Consider the following 14329-nt stretch of genomic DNA (forward strand, 5'->3'; position numbering starts at 1 on the left):
AATCTGATTTGAGAAACTCAAGCAACATCCAGTCCCTAAATTCCTTACTTTTCACAGCTTCTCTACCGCCTCCGTTATCACTGTCACTGAGCTCGTGTGACATTAATCACAACTCTATCTTGCTGATGACAATGACATTCTATTGACCCTCCCTTGTATGTAGCAACTGTTTAACTTGTATTTAGCTATCAAAAATAGTTATTTTGACATCAAAATCTCTTAGAAGAAAGAGGTTTAATGGCCAGACAAGAAGCAGCTCCATTAGCAACGGTCACACAACAGCACACACACAAATTAACTACAGTGAAATACAGAAAAATATGTATAAAGATATGATGAAGTATTAACTAAAATTCTAAAATGCTGAAAAAAAAAGACATAGTATGAATAGAATTCCTCGTCCTCACAGCCACAGCAAGTCATAACAGGGACAATAATAGTCAATCACAGCATTTTCAGCCAGATGTGCCTGCCTCCAAGTCCTTTATAATTTCCTTGAATTCATTTGGCAAGAACAGCTTAAGATGCAGGCTGTTGTGCAGCTGACTACTTAAGTGCCCATTTTCTCTATTTTAATACTGGAATTGAGCATAGTCTTAGGAATAAAGAGCAAACAACTCCCCATACATTAAACTATGTATGTGTGCAGATAATACGACAGAAATATGTAAATAAAAAAACGATCCTATTCTATTTATTTATTTACCAATTTTTCAATGCAGAGAATTACACCTTAGCAACCAACCCTTTCCCCAAAAGCTGAATGTGAGTAAAAAAATAAATAAATAAATGGCTAAAAATCAAAGCCCTGAGAAATGGTGACAGATGGAAGATTCAGAATCTTTGATTTTGCATTTGAGAACATCATGAGCATCATTTATTTGGCAATCAGGACAAGTTTGAAATCACACAAGGGATTCTGAATGTAATCTCAAGCTAAATGCAGTGGTCAGATGTAGATGTAGATGTAGCTGGTCAAGCACCAGGTAACAAGTGCAATTAATGCAGATAATCAAGTGGAAGAAGGCATCAAAGGCAGTCATGTACGAGCAGCTGCGGAAACAAAAATGTAACAAGAAAATTGCACTGGTCACACTGCATCTTGTCTCATGTGTCATGTGGTTTTAGGTTTCTATTGTCTTCAGGTACAACAGTGCTCTTATTGGGAATACATCTTCCAACATGCACTCAAGAGTAGCTGAACTGCCTTTGCTGTTTCAACCCAGAGGTTTATGTATTTCATACCATGCAGACATGAAACAGTCCATGACTGCTCTGCTTTGGAGGGTTTCTCAGCATCCAACTATCTCATCTGGTCTGGGACTGACATAGGATAAGAAAATCTGGAGCATTACTGGGGACAGACATGTGGACCACATTTCTTTGTTGCAGTTCCTGTAACCCACTTTTGCATGAATGGAAGAAAACTCTCTGAAGCTATGTAGCTACACATCAATTGTTGTGATCAATAAATATCATTGTTTACTTATTGTTACTTTAAGAGCCAAATGTTTCATATTAGAGTTTCAGTGATGCAATGATTTAATTTTTTCCCCACACAGTTAACGCAAAGGTTTCTTATCTTCTGCCCTCTGTGAGAGGTGATATCAGCTTGTCTCCTGTGTTTGGAGTTTCACTGTCATTTATTTCCAGAAGGTAGCTTCTATTATGCAAGTTTTGCTCTGCAAAGAGCAAAAATAATCCCAAATACTTACAACTATGCACATGCAGCTATTGTTCTCAAGATATTTTCTCCCTAAAAGTGCTATAAAATTATATTTCTCTGCCAAGGGAGGATGACAGAGGGTGGAAAAATGCTTCTGTAGCAGGCCATTGGGAAGACTCCTAAGTATACATTGTCAGTGCCTCAGCACAGTCTTGTTATATTATCCCAGAAGTGTAATTTTGTTCATGTGATGCTTTATCAGCTCAATTAGATTAGTCACTAAATATGACTAAATGCTCCTACAGGTACAGTATGGAAGAGCTACTATTCTCTCTACATCCTCTTTACCTCTTTAGCCCGAGCAAGAACACAAAGCAACAAACCAGTTGCCTGCATTAAATAACTGTAGCCCACTGAAATACTACTGAGCTCCATTTTAAGAGAATGGCACACAACCCACGGGGGAGCTTATGAAACTTGCATCACTTTTATAAAATGGCCCAAACTAAGCCAACAGTCCCAATCCCTCGCAGCGTGCTCTGAATGCTCAGATTTTATGTTTGACCCAGAGAAGAAATCCCAGCTAAGACAGACTGTCTATACGAGTGTCACCATGTATCAGCGCTGTTAGAGTAAAGTTGAAAGAGAAGAAACGCACATGTAGCAAAATGTGGAATGGCAGCTGCACTCCAGCTCCTTCTCTGCTGATTCAAGCCCTCTGTTTTACAAAAGCAAACTCAATCTCCTTCAGAATGTCATTATAGGGAAATCCATACGGTGAGCGGGCGGATCAGCCCGATCTGAATCTTATTACTGTGAAATAGTGGCAGGTCGTCTCTGTGGGATAGTACCCGACGTGAGAGAGTATGAACTGTATGTGGATGTGTATGTGTGTGCACAAACTACTGGTCTGTGGCAGCTTTGACAAGAGAGCAGCAGGGCAGCGCTAGCAGGTGAAGCCAATGTGATATTCTGTGAATTTTCTCATTGAATGTGTCAAAGCCAGACAGCCAGGCCATCTGACCATACAAGAGGCCATCTTTCCTTCACTTAACCCTTTCTCCCTCTGTGTCACCCACACTCGCCTTTTATTCTTGATTTATTTCCGCACTCCACTCTTTCCAAATCCATCTTTCTCTCCAACTCTCCTTCTTTACCTCAGTCCCCTCGCAGACACCATCTCTGTGCTTCTTGCATCCACCTCTCTTTCCAAATCCTCTTAGTCGCTCTCACACTAGTTGCAACTTCATTCTGTTTTTTTAAAAACAATCCTCTATCAATCACTCTATACGCTTTCTCTTTCCTTTCCCTTTTCCATTCACAGGCCCACAGTGATATCTGCTGCTTTCAAAGTGTGTCTCTGTAATCACTTGTGGTTTCACACAAAGCTGTGGTAAAGAAGAGTGGAACGAAAGCATTCACCCACTCAACATGTTGCTTCTGTGTCACAATAAGAAAGTGAGTGGGTTATCTTTCAGTTTCAATTCACTGTGTCATGCTGTCAACACGGGGAAAGTGTGGACATGTGGCTGCTGAGTTGAGTGTCTGAGTGTGCACTGCAGCGTGGATGTGGATGCACTTTCAGGAATGAAGGTTTGTGTGCATCAGAGGGACAGCAAATATAGGGAAATGCCAGTATGTGAGTATACAGCATCAGGCAAATGGGTGTGTGAGTGTGTGGTGTTTAACAGGATTAGGGTTTGGGATTGATCTGGAAGATTATGTGCTATATGTCAGGCTTTTAATTTAGCTGAGTAGAGTATAGCAGCACCTTTAATGCTTCCAGATCTCTGGAAGTTGGAGTATTCAAACATATAAAAGTTATTTTATATATATTTTGAGTTTGACAACAGGAACAATGTATTTTTATTTTTTGGGGGCAATAATGAAATGAAATATATACATATTCTATTCAACATACAAGCCTGTTGATGGATATATTAAGAGACTGCAGTCTTGCACTTATTCAGATTCCATATCTAACTAGAAATTGCAGTAAAAAGCATATCAAATGTACAGTTTTGTTTATATTTTTACTATAAAACATTTGCTCATTTTCAACTTAATGCCAATGACAACTTGGGAGAGAGCATGCTTACAACTGTACTGCATTATATCTTCTTTTAACAACATTCTCAGAAGATTTGAAAGTGATATTTGTCATATTTTCTTTTCAAAATGTGTCATATATTTGCATTGAATGACAAGCCTGACCTCAGGTAGGTCCGTTTAGCTTTCTGTTTTACCATAAATTGATACTGCAGGAAATCTGCAAAAATGTGGTTTGGTATTGTCTGGCTGAAATAAGAAAGGCCTTATAAATCTGTCATCTTTATGGCAACACATGTCGCCCCAAAACCTATAGACTGGTATCTCCACTCCGTGTGGAGTACGAATGTACCCCCATACCATCACTGTGTGTTCGCAACAAGCCAGATGATACATCGTCTATGATTTCTAATAAGAAAGTCGAGTTGTGATTCATCGACTTGTGAGGTGTCTTGTGCAGTTGTAATTCATCACAACTACAGGACAGTTTACACCATAGGCTTTGCCAGACCCCTTTTTCTGGGGCACGTGTCCCAGTATAGATCAGCTGTGCCCCAGTGCAAAACCACATAGGAGTCTTAACAAGCTGGCAGTCAGGGATAGTGTAAGCATAATAGTAAGGGGACACAGTACAGTTGCTGTATAATTTCATACAATGCATTTTCATTAAAATACATGCTGGAGCAAGATGTCTTGTTCGGTTCTGTATAGACTTGTGCATCGTGTGCGTCTGCAACGTGCATGGCGTAGTTGAAGCGCAACAGGTATGAAGCAGAGGAGACGAGCTAACTAAGTATCTGTGCATGGCGCGCTGCGGAGTGAGAGTAAGAGGAGTGAGGGAAATATTGGGTTTAGTATGGGAAGTTCATGGAACATATTGCATTACATATTTCACAAACATTGCAGGCCTTTAAAACTAAAAATTTGATCAGCGTAATGGAGGCCTGTGCCCCAGCAGAGCTTTATGTCTAGCAACGCCCCTTGTTTACAGTCAGTCCATCCTAAATAAGTTTGGGCCCAAAGAGGGTGGTGACAACCATTCAATGACAGAGGTTTCAGAAGTTTTTCAGGGCCCATACAGTTTGTTCACGTCAGAATTGTGTCTGTTTTTAAAGAAATACTTTCTGAGGGCTTGAATATCACAAGCATTCAGTGCTGGTACTGACTCCTTTCTGAGATGCGATTATGTCATCATAGTGACATGTTGCCATTTAACCTCAGCAGGTACATGACAACAAAGACAACATGTCATGGTAAGGGTGTGGACACACACCATATAGCCTGACAATGTATCATATTGATATATAAAGGTGACGATGGCTTACGTCAAACACATTCAAGGTTTCTGCTGTAACAAGTCAAGCAGGAAATTCTATTTAAAAACTCTCCATTTAGGCTTACAGAAATGCTGCCTGACACTCATCACTTAGCAACAACCCTAGAACAAACAACTAGGACATATAAACTGATTTCATACTACATGCAGTAAAGGCCAATAAGTGTGAGCAACCCCACTGGGATAAGACATTTTTGTATATTAGTTCTTATAAAATAACAATATTTCTGCACACGTAATAGTGAGGGTAGACAAAAATATTGGAAGCACGTTTTCTGATGATACAGACCAATTGAACACAACCACAACTACGGTCTCAAAAACGTATATAATAGATCTGGCCACTCACTGCGGGCCCACCAACTGGAGGGTGTTGTGGTTGAGGGCTGAAACACCCAGTGAAGGTTGGACACCACTTGATGACATCTGCCCCTGGCCTAAGGCTACAGCTACCTGCTAAGATAGCTGAGGAAGGCACCTTTAAGTGTATTCATCAAGCCACTGAATACCAGAATCGATAAAAGCTGTTAACATTAAAAAAGACTGTTATTACACTGGATTGACTTGTTCATGAAGCAATGAACACAAACTACGTTGTCCTGTAATATTGCATCCTGATAAATAATCTTGACCTTGATAACTGATAAGCAGCTCTGAGCAATTCCTACTGTAAAAAAATATTTCAGTGCAAGAGGACGTTTTCTTTTGAATTAAATAGCCACAGTATAAATCAGTGTCACTGTTATAGAAAGATAACAAAATGAAATAAAATAAAATGAAAATCAGCAGACAACTTTTTGAAAAGTTAAAGTGTAGTGGAGAGAGAGGTGTGGTTAAAATCTTCAGAGATCACCATAAATGGACTGGTGTATTTTTGTCGCTTAGCTGATGATGTCAAATACAGTGCTGGCACTTGTGTTACACAAGTGATCTCTCTCTGTAAACAACACAGACAGGAACTCACAGCCAACAGCCCAACATCCAGGGTACAAAAATGCTCCTCCTCTGTGTCTAGGACCACATCATCTGCTGCATTATTTGGGCTTTTTGAGCAAGTTTCCACAAGTTGGCATCGAACAGATGCAAAAAAGGGCCAGAATTACCAGACAAAATAATTCCTGCAACACATCATTTTTAAATCAGCTTTTGCACAGAAAAAAACTCAAAATACGAAGTGCGACACAATATTCCCAGAGTTACTGCAGCAGACTGGGACTAATGAGATGCCTTTCAAATATGGAGAATGCCTCTCACATCTAAAGCAGAAGTAAAACTCAAGTGGATCATCTATTAAGTTAAACTTTTCCACTTTCAAATTCCTTTGAATCTATATGCTTTTTTCTCTATTTTACTTCCACCAAAATTCATAGAAATGGTAAAGCCAACATATATAAATGTAGAGTTAATAGTCCACTTTATAGATATATACAAGACATCAATGAATCACCACTGCAAGACACTGAAGAAAGGGTCTCACTATGGGACTAAGAGGACCCGTATGTCTTGAGATGAGCCTTGGTAAGGTGGGTTAATAAGAGAGATACATGTATCCTGGCCATAACAGTGACTGTAGTCTCAAAACAATGACATTCATATTCATGTTACATATATCATTTCTAATTGTTTTTCACATTTGACTTTCCTCACAAGACCAGAGAGAGCCATCTACTATTAATGCTGTTAATAATATGGGAGCATGAATGTGGCACATATGACAGTACCATTGTCAAATATCCGATTTTTTGTGACATCACTACATCTACAATGACATTCATTGCACCCAGTCTTAATTTTAAAATTTTGTAAAATACCTTCATGCATTTAGAGCACCCTGTGTTCGATATTCAGAGTAAACTCTGTCCAGGAGAGAAGAGAATCTAGTCAACAACAAATTTTGTAGAGCAAGAAACAAAGGTATCTGTATTACTGTATCATGCCAGATGTATTATGTAAGTAGTGTGATATAAACAGAGTTTATAATCAGAGAGATCTACCTGGAGGCCTGTATCAAATTAACAAGGTGGCAGGTAATGTTCATCCATGCGAAAATAGATGGGCAAATAGAGAACAACTTCAAGATGGCGTTGATAGTCTATTTTTTAAACAGTAAACAGAGAAGACAATACACAACTGCCCCCTGCTGTGAGGAGACTTGTATGAGGACATACGCTTAAATGACACAGAAGCGTTATCTCACACATAGCACATATAAAAACTTCTTACCCGATATTTAGACAGGTCGATCCTCAATGAGTTATGCAGCTGGTCCAGCAATTTGACAAATTTTTCTCTCTGTTAGGACAAGAATTTAATGATTCAGTTCACAGCCAAAGCACTGTGTCCAAAAATGTACAGTATAATAATGCATGGCCTGTGTCAAGTGATTCATTGTTACTTCTTGGAGCAAATCTTTGTTGGTTGGTTACATTGAAAAAATTAGCTTGCTGCCAAAAAACAAAAATTTTTTGAGGTCAACATTGGCTCATTCAAATTTTGAATGAAATGCACGGGCAGACCAGTGAGATGCTGTTGACTTTATGTGCTCTTCAGAAAAATAAGTGGAAACAATCACTAAAAATAGTGATGTCTATTATTAAGCGATGCACTTACCCCAAAGTTAGAAGCAGCAAATCGGTCAGAAGCAGAGGCAGTCGTTGTGGTGGTGGTGGTTGTGTGGGCAAAATAAGCATTGATATTAGCAAGCAGGTTGCTCATCACTGCTGGCACACCAGGACACATGTATTTGGCAGATAGACAAGAGAAATGCCTGCACAGGAGAAAAAACAGCTATCACTCTATAGTTTGTGGCTCAGAAAGTAAGAGTATGACCTTATGTCTAAAACAAGGAATAAAAGACAACCACGGGACAATTAAGGAGAGAGGCAACAAAAACTAAAAAATGCCATAACCAAACTTCTCAAATCGTCACAGTTATATGGGTGCACAGGTATCCCCTATCCTGTTTTGAAAATCCGTGATCAGTTGTTGTAAATATAGCCAAAGTGTATTTATCATCTTCACCTTCTCACTGCTGTCAATGAGAGGCCCTGTTTTAATGTTCCAGACAATTATCTCTGTTGAATGGGCGAGGACATACGTAGTCCACTGCCCTGTTCATATAGTAAAAAAGGGTTCTCATTGACCATAACAAATCATGTCATAAATCAAAGCTGTAAAACCAGTCCCACACGAAGGTGCAGTGCAATAGATGGAGTTAGAGTGTGAAAGTAAATCAAGGGATCCAGTGACAACATTGAAATAAAATGTACAGAGTACCATTAAAACTTATTTATCTTATTCTGTCATGAATACCACACAGACAGAATCCAGTGCAGTATTTGAACATGCTAATTTAAGCGTGTTATGGTATATCAAAGCAGTAAACAAAGGCAAATAGACTCATCCAAGAGCTTCTTCACTTCCGACTGACTGTTGGTGGAGTGTCAGGTATTAAACCTCTTGTTGGCTCATTAGCATGTTGAGGTTGCATGGGAACTGCTAGGTGGCACGTCAAGGTGTGAATGAGAGATCATCTGTCTGGAGTACTGTAATAGGAGACAGATTGTCTTCAAGAAACTTCAGCAACTTCAATTACCTTTATTAATCTCTCAGATGCACATGTATGACCATAATTTCTCTGTCTCTCACAACACACATTTGCAAAAGTGTTGTCCAGCAGTAATTAAGTCATGAAACCTAAAAGGCCTGGATTGAGCAACGATTACTGCGAGACGGAAAAGCAGATGCTCCTTTTAACGTGTGATCCTGCTGCTTCACAAACTATGAGGAATCCCTCCTACAAAAAATGTCTGCGAGATTAAAGCCAGCAAAAGTATGAGCTCTATAAACATAGCATAAATTTCGATGTTCATCTTACCTATGGAGAAACAGATTTTGCTGCTATTGCATTCATTTTAGAACACGTGAACTGCAACTGTACGCTCCTACAGCTCTGATCACGTCACGCTTTTTTTTTGCATGGGCAGCTTCAGCTTACACTTCAGTACTTCATAAAACAAAAGGAAATATAACTAGACTATCTGACCTTTTTTCCTCACATACATATGATATAATAGTTTAGTAACATACATTACTGTGATTTTTACTTCCATACATTCTATCAAATTTAGGAAATATGTATCAAAATGTATTTTTCCTTCAATTTTCTTTAATATTTCATAACTTGCAACCTGCAAATATGGGAGCCCGGCTTGGACAAAGACATGTTGAAATGAAGAACATCTTCCTCAGTAAGTCATTGATTCATAAAGCCACAGAGTTAGGTGAAGTAATAATTTCAGATTTTCCCTCTCTCCTAAATGGAGCCCATGTACACACACACACACAAACCATCACATGTTCTCATTGGGAGGCCTACTTAATTACTCTGCTTTCAGCCTCCAAATTACCCAGGAGCACTTGGGGTTGGCCGAGCAAAGAGAGTGATGCAAAGAGAGCGATGCTGGCATCCGCTGAATTCCCATGGTGCTTTTAGAGCTGGATCTCTTGAGCCAATTTTCAAGAGGGGAGGCATTGTGTTACCTAATGTTACCCTGCTTTGGTTTTTACCAACGGATGAGATGTGCTGTGCATGCATTCACATATCATTTTACAGTTTCAGACAGCTGGGAGGAACGAGGAAAAGATTATGAGAAATGAGGGCAGAGAATCAGGGGTAGCAGGTGAGGGGGGCTATCGAGTGGTGATGGAGTGAGATGAGGAAATATGAACATGTGGGAGTTTATGTTGGCCATTGTTATGGAGGGAATACGAGGGTGAGTGAGTCCTCACAGCTGCTTTGATTTATGCAGCCGTCATGTTAGGAGTGACTAGAAGTCAAGGTTCGATGAGAAAAGCATTCCCGATGAAGCATAATAAGCGCTGGTATGAGAAACGCTAAGCTTAAACAAGGTTCAAGCCTGGAGCATTAACTTCACCTGATAAAGCTGGTAATGAGGCCACTTACTGCTTCTCTTGTCTCCGCTTAAATAACTCCACAATCCCTCATATGCAATACACAATCATACTGAAACAACGACCCATCATCCAGCGACTCTAGACCAGTTTGCAGCACAAAAACAGTTAAACATGTAAACAAAATTCATTATATATTTAAGAGGTTGTTGTAGTGGTGGCACTCATTTCTAGGATGGACATTTGTTGCTACACAACATGTCATGGATGTTGATGAATTACAAGTTGTTAAAAGCATCTTTGTGGGGCTAACCTGAAAGCCAATGACATAATGCCCCTACAGGGAAAGCAGGAAAGTTGATAAATGAGCTGCTGTTGGGGGAATCAAACATGCTTGGGGCCTAATGGGGAAAAAGTCATTTAAAACTCAAAGGAATTGCCGAAGAAACATCTCCCGTCTCTTTTGCAACAAGAGTACTTATTGCTTCTAAATTTCAACAACCATCGAGCAAATTATATAATGAGAACATAATAGCTTTTAAAGATATTTTTTTTAACTTTCTTTCAACTCTATAATACATATGGACAGGTTTTCAATGAATAGATGGAGATTATGAACACACAAATTTGAGCTGAGCCTTCCATTCAATTTGCCAACACGACCAGTCTAATTAGCATCTGATTTACTTAGGCAGCAGCTAATTATGTGGTCAGCACCTGGGAGTGCCCAACAAGTATCTTCTCCAAGATGGAGAGTGCTTAAAAGGTGCAAAATGGGGAGGATTTCTTTTTCATTCAACAGCTCAGACTAATGTCACAATGCGATGATGAAACAAAGATACTTGTAATAAATTATTACCAACTGAAATGCAAGAGAAGTCATAAGTAAACGACAAACAATAGCTACGAGGTATAAAGCTGCTACTTTCTTTTTGATCACAGTATAGTTGCAGATGCATATTATTATGTGACATATTATTAGCAAATTATTTATGTCCATTTTCATCAAACCGCAATTTTAACGATTTGTATTAAATGCCACATAAATAAAAGGTTCACTTAAACCCTGTGGATGTTATTAGAGAGTGGCATTAAAACAAGTTTAAATGACTGAAAAGGATGAGTGAGTAGGGTTGAATACAAATGTGACTTTGGACTGAAACAAGCTATTGATAAAAATCTTAAATAAAATTTTGTCTGCAGTGTTAAAACTGTCCCAACCCTAGAAGTTACAAAATAAAACCATGCTTTATTGATGACAGTCAATAAAGCTGTATATGGTATAATCTTAACTAATGCAGTTTATGTAGCATGCAACAGAAGATTAAGAAAAATGCAATGTATTTTATGGGTTTATCTAACTTGGTGTACCACAATAAAACTACATCTGAGATTTGGTTAAAAAAAAAATGAAGCTGCAGTGGTCATGACTACAAGCCAAATACATCCACGATGCAGGCCGCTGTGGTGTTACTTCAACAATCCAATGCACAATTGGATTGCATGACTGTGATCAATAATTATATACATTTTGAAAGTATGGTCTTTGCATATACCCATGTGTGTTTGGGAAATAAAGAAATAGACATTTGTTGGATGAACAGGGTCGCAATGAGTCAGAGAGAAAGCAAGAGATAAAAACAGGGCAGTTTATGTGTTTCCATGATCAGTGCGACCAAGGCCGGTTAAGAATTTTCTCCAGCAGACCAACAACTAATCAATCAAATGGTGGAGCTCAATAGTCTTTGAAGCTCTGATTGTGCTGAGGAGACATCTTTACAACTCCTCTTCTCCTTCTGCTCTCCTTCTCTTATCCCCTTCTTTCCTCCACTCTGCTCAATGAGACAATGACAGATTGGTGAGGTAAAAGGCCATAGATCAGGGTGGTACTAACGTCATAGCCTGATAGATGGACTCCACTCCGTATCTCATGGCGAATTCATCCACTATCTCCTGAGACACGTCGTCAAAGTAGACCTTCCACGCGTCGTCCCCTTTCACCTGCGGGATCTTCACCACCCCGCTGTTTTTCACCTCAGTCAGGCAATGGAAAAGGTTCTGTTGAGTGGTACAAGAGATAAGATGATACTTTTAAAAGATATGGTTCTTTAGTGGTGTACACCCACTGATGAAGACCCTTATCGCCACTGCAGCTGAGTGCAAAGATAATGGTTAGCTGGGTCAATACTGAGTCACAATATGCTAGTTACCTCATGTAAACAGGTGTACTGGCCATGAGGAGGAGCCACGTTCTCTTCCCCTTTCATTTCGACACTGATTTTAAGCCTGATGGCACCAGATACTGCAGATTTGTCAGTTCTTTTATCTGTAACACAAAACCAAGGGGGAAAAGTCACTCGAAATAGCTTGAAATTATCTGAAAAGAAAATTAAACTTAGAGCAACAGCTTATATAAACTACAATTTGTATACCAAATCCTTCTGCGTAGATAAAGTCCGGAAAAAAATGTGAACGTCTACAAGTTTAGTTTTGTTCATGACAAGGAGAAAGAAAGCTGCGGCACATAAGAAGTGACCCTTGTCAACAAAAGAAAAGAAAAAAGAACAAATATTGACAATTCAGTAAAAATCTGTCTTTGACTGCACCATAAAAATGAGACATATGAGAAACTTGTACATGTTTTAAAGTACAACCAAGGACTTTGGTGCTTTGTGAAATTGTGTAATCATTAACACAGATGCACACAAATAACCAGAACACACACAAATGCAGGAATGCTCATGCACAGGTCTTAGAACTATTGTAATGGCAGAAGAGCTGTCGGGAATTTAAATCACCCTCCTCTGTGCTCTCATATTCAGTTAATCTTGTCATTGTCAAATGAGTAAAATTTCCCTCAACAAGAGGCAGAAAGGTGAAAAATAATAACATAACAAAGCAACATAGAATAGTGCTACAAATGAAAAAGCCCTAACTCAAGTGGTGCTCAAGAGGCTTCGAGAGGAAAGCCGCTGGAGGGGTGGACACCCACATCAGCAAAGGCCTCTTTAAACATTCATTATGGACATTTAAAATGGCACAGTGCAGCAACAGTGGACAGGGGGTCACTATTACCACAAATTGCTTCCTTTTAGCTAAAAAGGCAAACAAAGACAGCACCCATCACTCGTAATAGTTTAACACAAGCTCAAGCACAAGCCATTCCATGAGTGGAAACAGTGAAAGACAACACTTGGTATGTGGTAACAAAGACCGTAACTGGATTGCAGATACTCTAAAAGTGCTTACAGTGTAACTAAAAAGTGTAACGGGTACTGTAACTACATGTAAACCTTTTGAAAGATGCCATAACTGTGATAATGATAAGCTGGAAAGCAAAACATAACCATTTTTTTCTTGTTCTGACAGAATTTTCAAACCAGACGTACTTGTTTCTACAATTTTTCATGTCAGCATTTTGGGGTTTTAGCATTTGGTGATTTGCTCTGTCTTTTATATCGTATGAAATCAAATCTTTGACAGACAAAATAAAGTAAGTACATTAAGAGGACAGTCATGTGAGAAATTGTGATTTTTTTTTTTTTTCCCCTAGAATAAAGAAAATAAAAAGTGTACCATTATGGTCGATAAAATCACTGATGTAAATGTATTTTTATAAAGTAAAGATCTTGTACGAGTACTTATTTCTTGACAACATAAAAAATTTGAGTGTCTGACTACATTTGTTAGATGAACAAAAGGTTTGCTGTTCTGGTGTCAAAGCCAAAACGAAGGCGTTGTCTCTGTGTTGGACTGTATCAAGAAACTGTAGTACATGTCAACATATTAATAATAACTGCCAACATGATTTTCATACATTTTCCAACCTGTAACTCACCCAGATTGTACCAAACATCCATTTCTCCACTGAGCGTGCGAACCTCTATAATGGTCTGGCCCAGGAAATCATCTGACTCCCGCTTGAAATGCTGCTTCACTCGTGACTTGATGTCATCGTCCTCATCCCATACACGCACCTTTATGCGATCAGTTGCATTGTGACATTCACTGTGAGATAGAAGATGATTATGCCGGGTCAAAATGATCACAACAACATAAACACTTACATCTGCAGCAGCATATTCGTGACAGCTCATCAGGTTAGGGTATTCAAAAGGGCATAAAGGCAGTTTAATTCGCAACTCAAGCGTAAATGTAAGATCAGACACTCACTCACTTCATGACCTTTCTCCAAGTAACTGCGTAGAACAATTCTTGCCAAGATTGCCAAAAGATTTTAATCTTTCCAGTGGCATGCAAGGATTATCACAAGAGATTCACAACAATGGTTCATATCAAGTATTTCCTTTGGTAGCTTCACTCTGATCCTGTATATATGCAGCTGAGTGACGTTTACCACATAA

At 39.0% G+C, this 14329-nt stretch overlaps 1 protein-coding gene across 1 annotated transcript in view; it reads right to left on the minus strand.

Moving 5' to 3' along the window:
* Positions 1-14329, minus strand: part of unc13c (unc-13 homolog C (C. elegans)) — a 114474-nt gene that overhangs the window by 54286 nt on the left and 45859 nt on the right. The window contains exons 11-15 of the mRNA XM_075464239.1: positions 13804-13973; positions 12176-12291; positions 11860-12023; positions 7662-7818; positions 7275-7343 (exon numbers count right to left, since the gene is read on the minus strand). Of these exons, the coding sequence (XP_075320354.1) occupies positions 7275-7343; positions 7662-7818; positions 11860-12023; positions 12176-12291; positions 13804-13973 (676 nt within the window). The remainder of the gene's footprint in view (positions 1-7274; positions 7344-7661; positions 7819-11859; positions 12024-12175; positions 12292-13803; positions 13974-14329) is intronic.

The sequence above is a fragment of the Odontesthes bonariensis genome, chromosome 1 (assembly GCF_027942865.1).
Source record: "Odontesthes bonariensis isolate fOdoBon6 chromosome 1, fOdoBon6.hap1, whole genome shotgun sequence".
NCBI lineage: Eukaryota > Metazoa > Chordata > Actinopteri > Atheriniformes > Atherinopsidae > Odontesthes > Odontesthes bonariensis.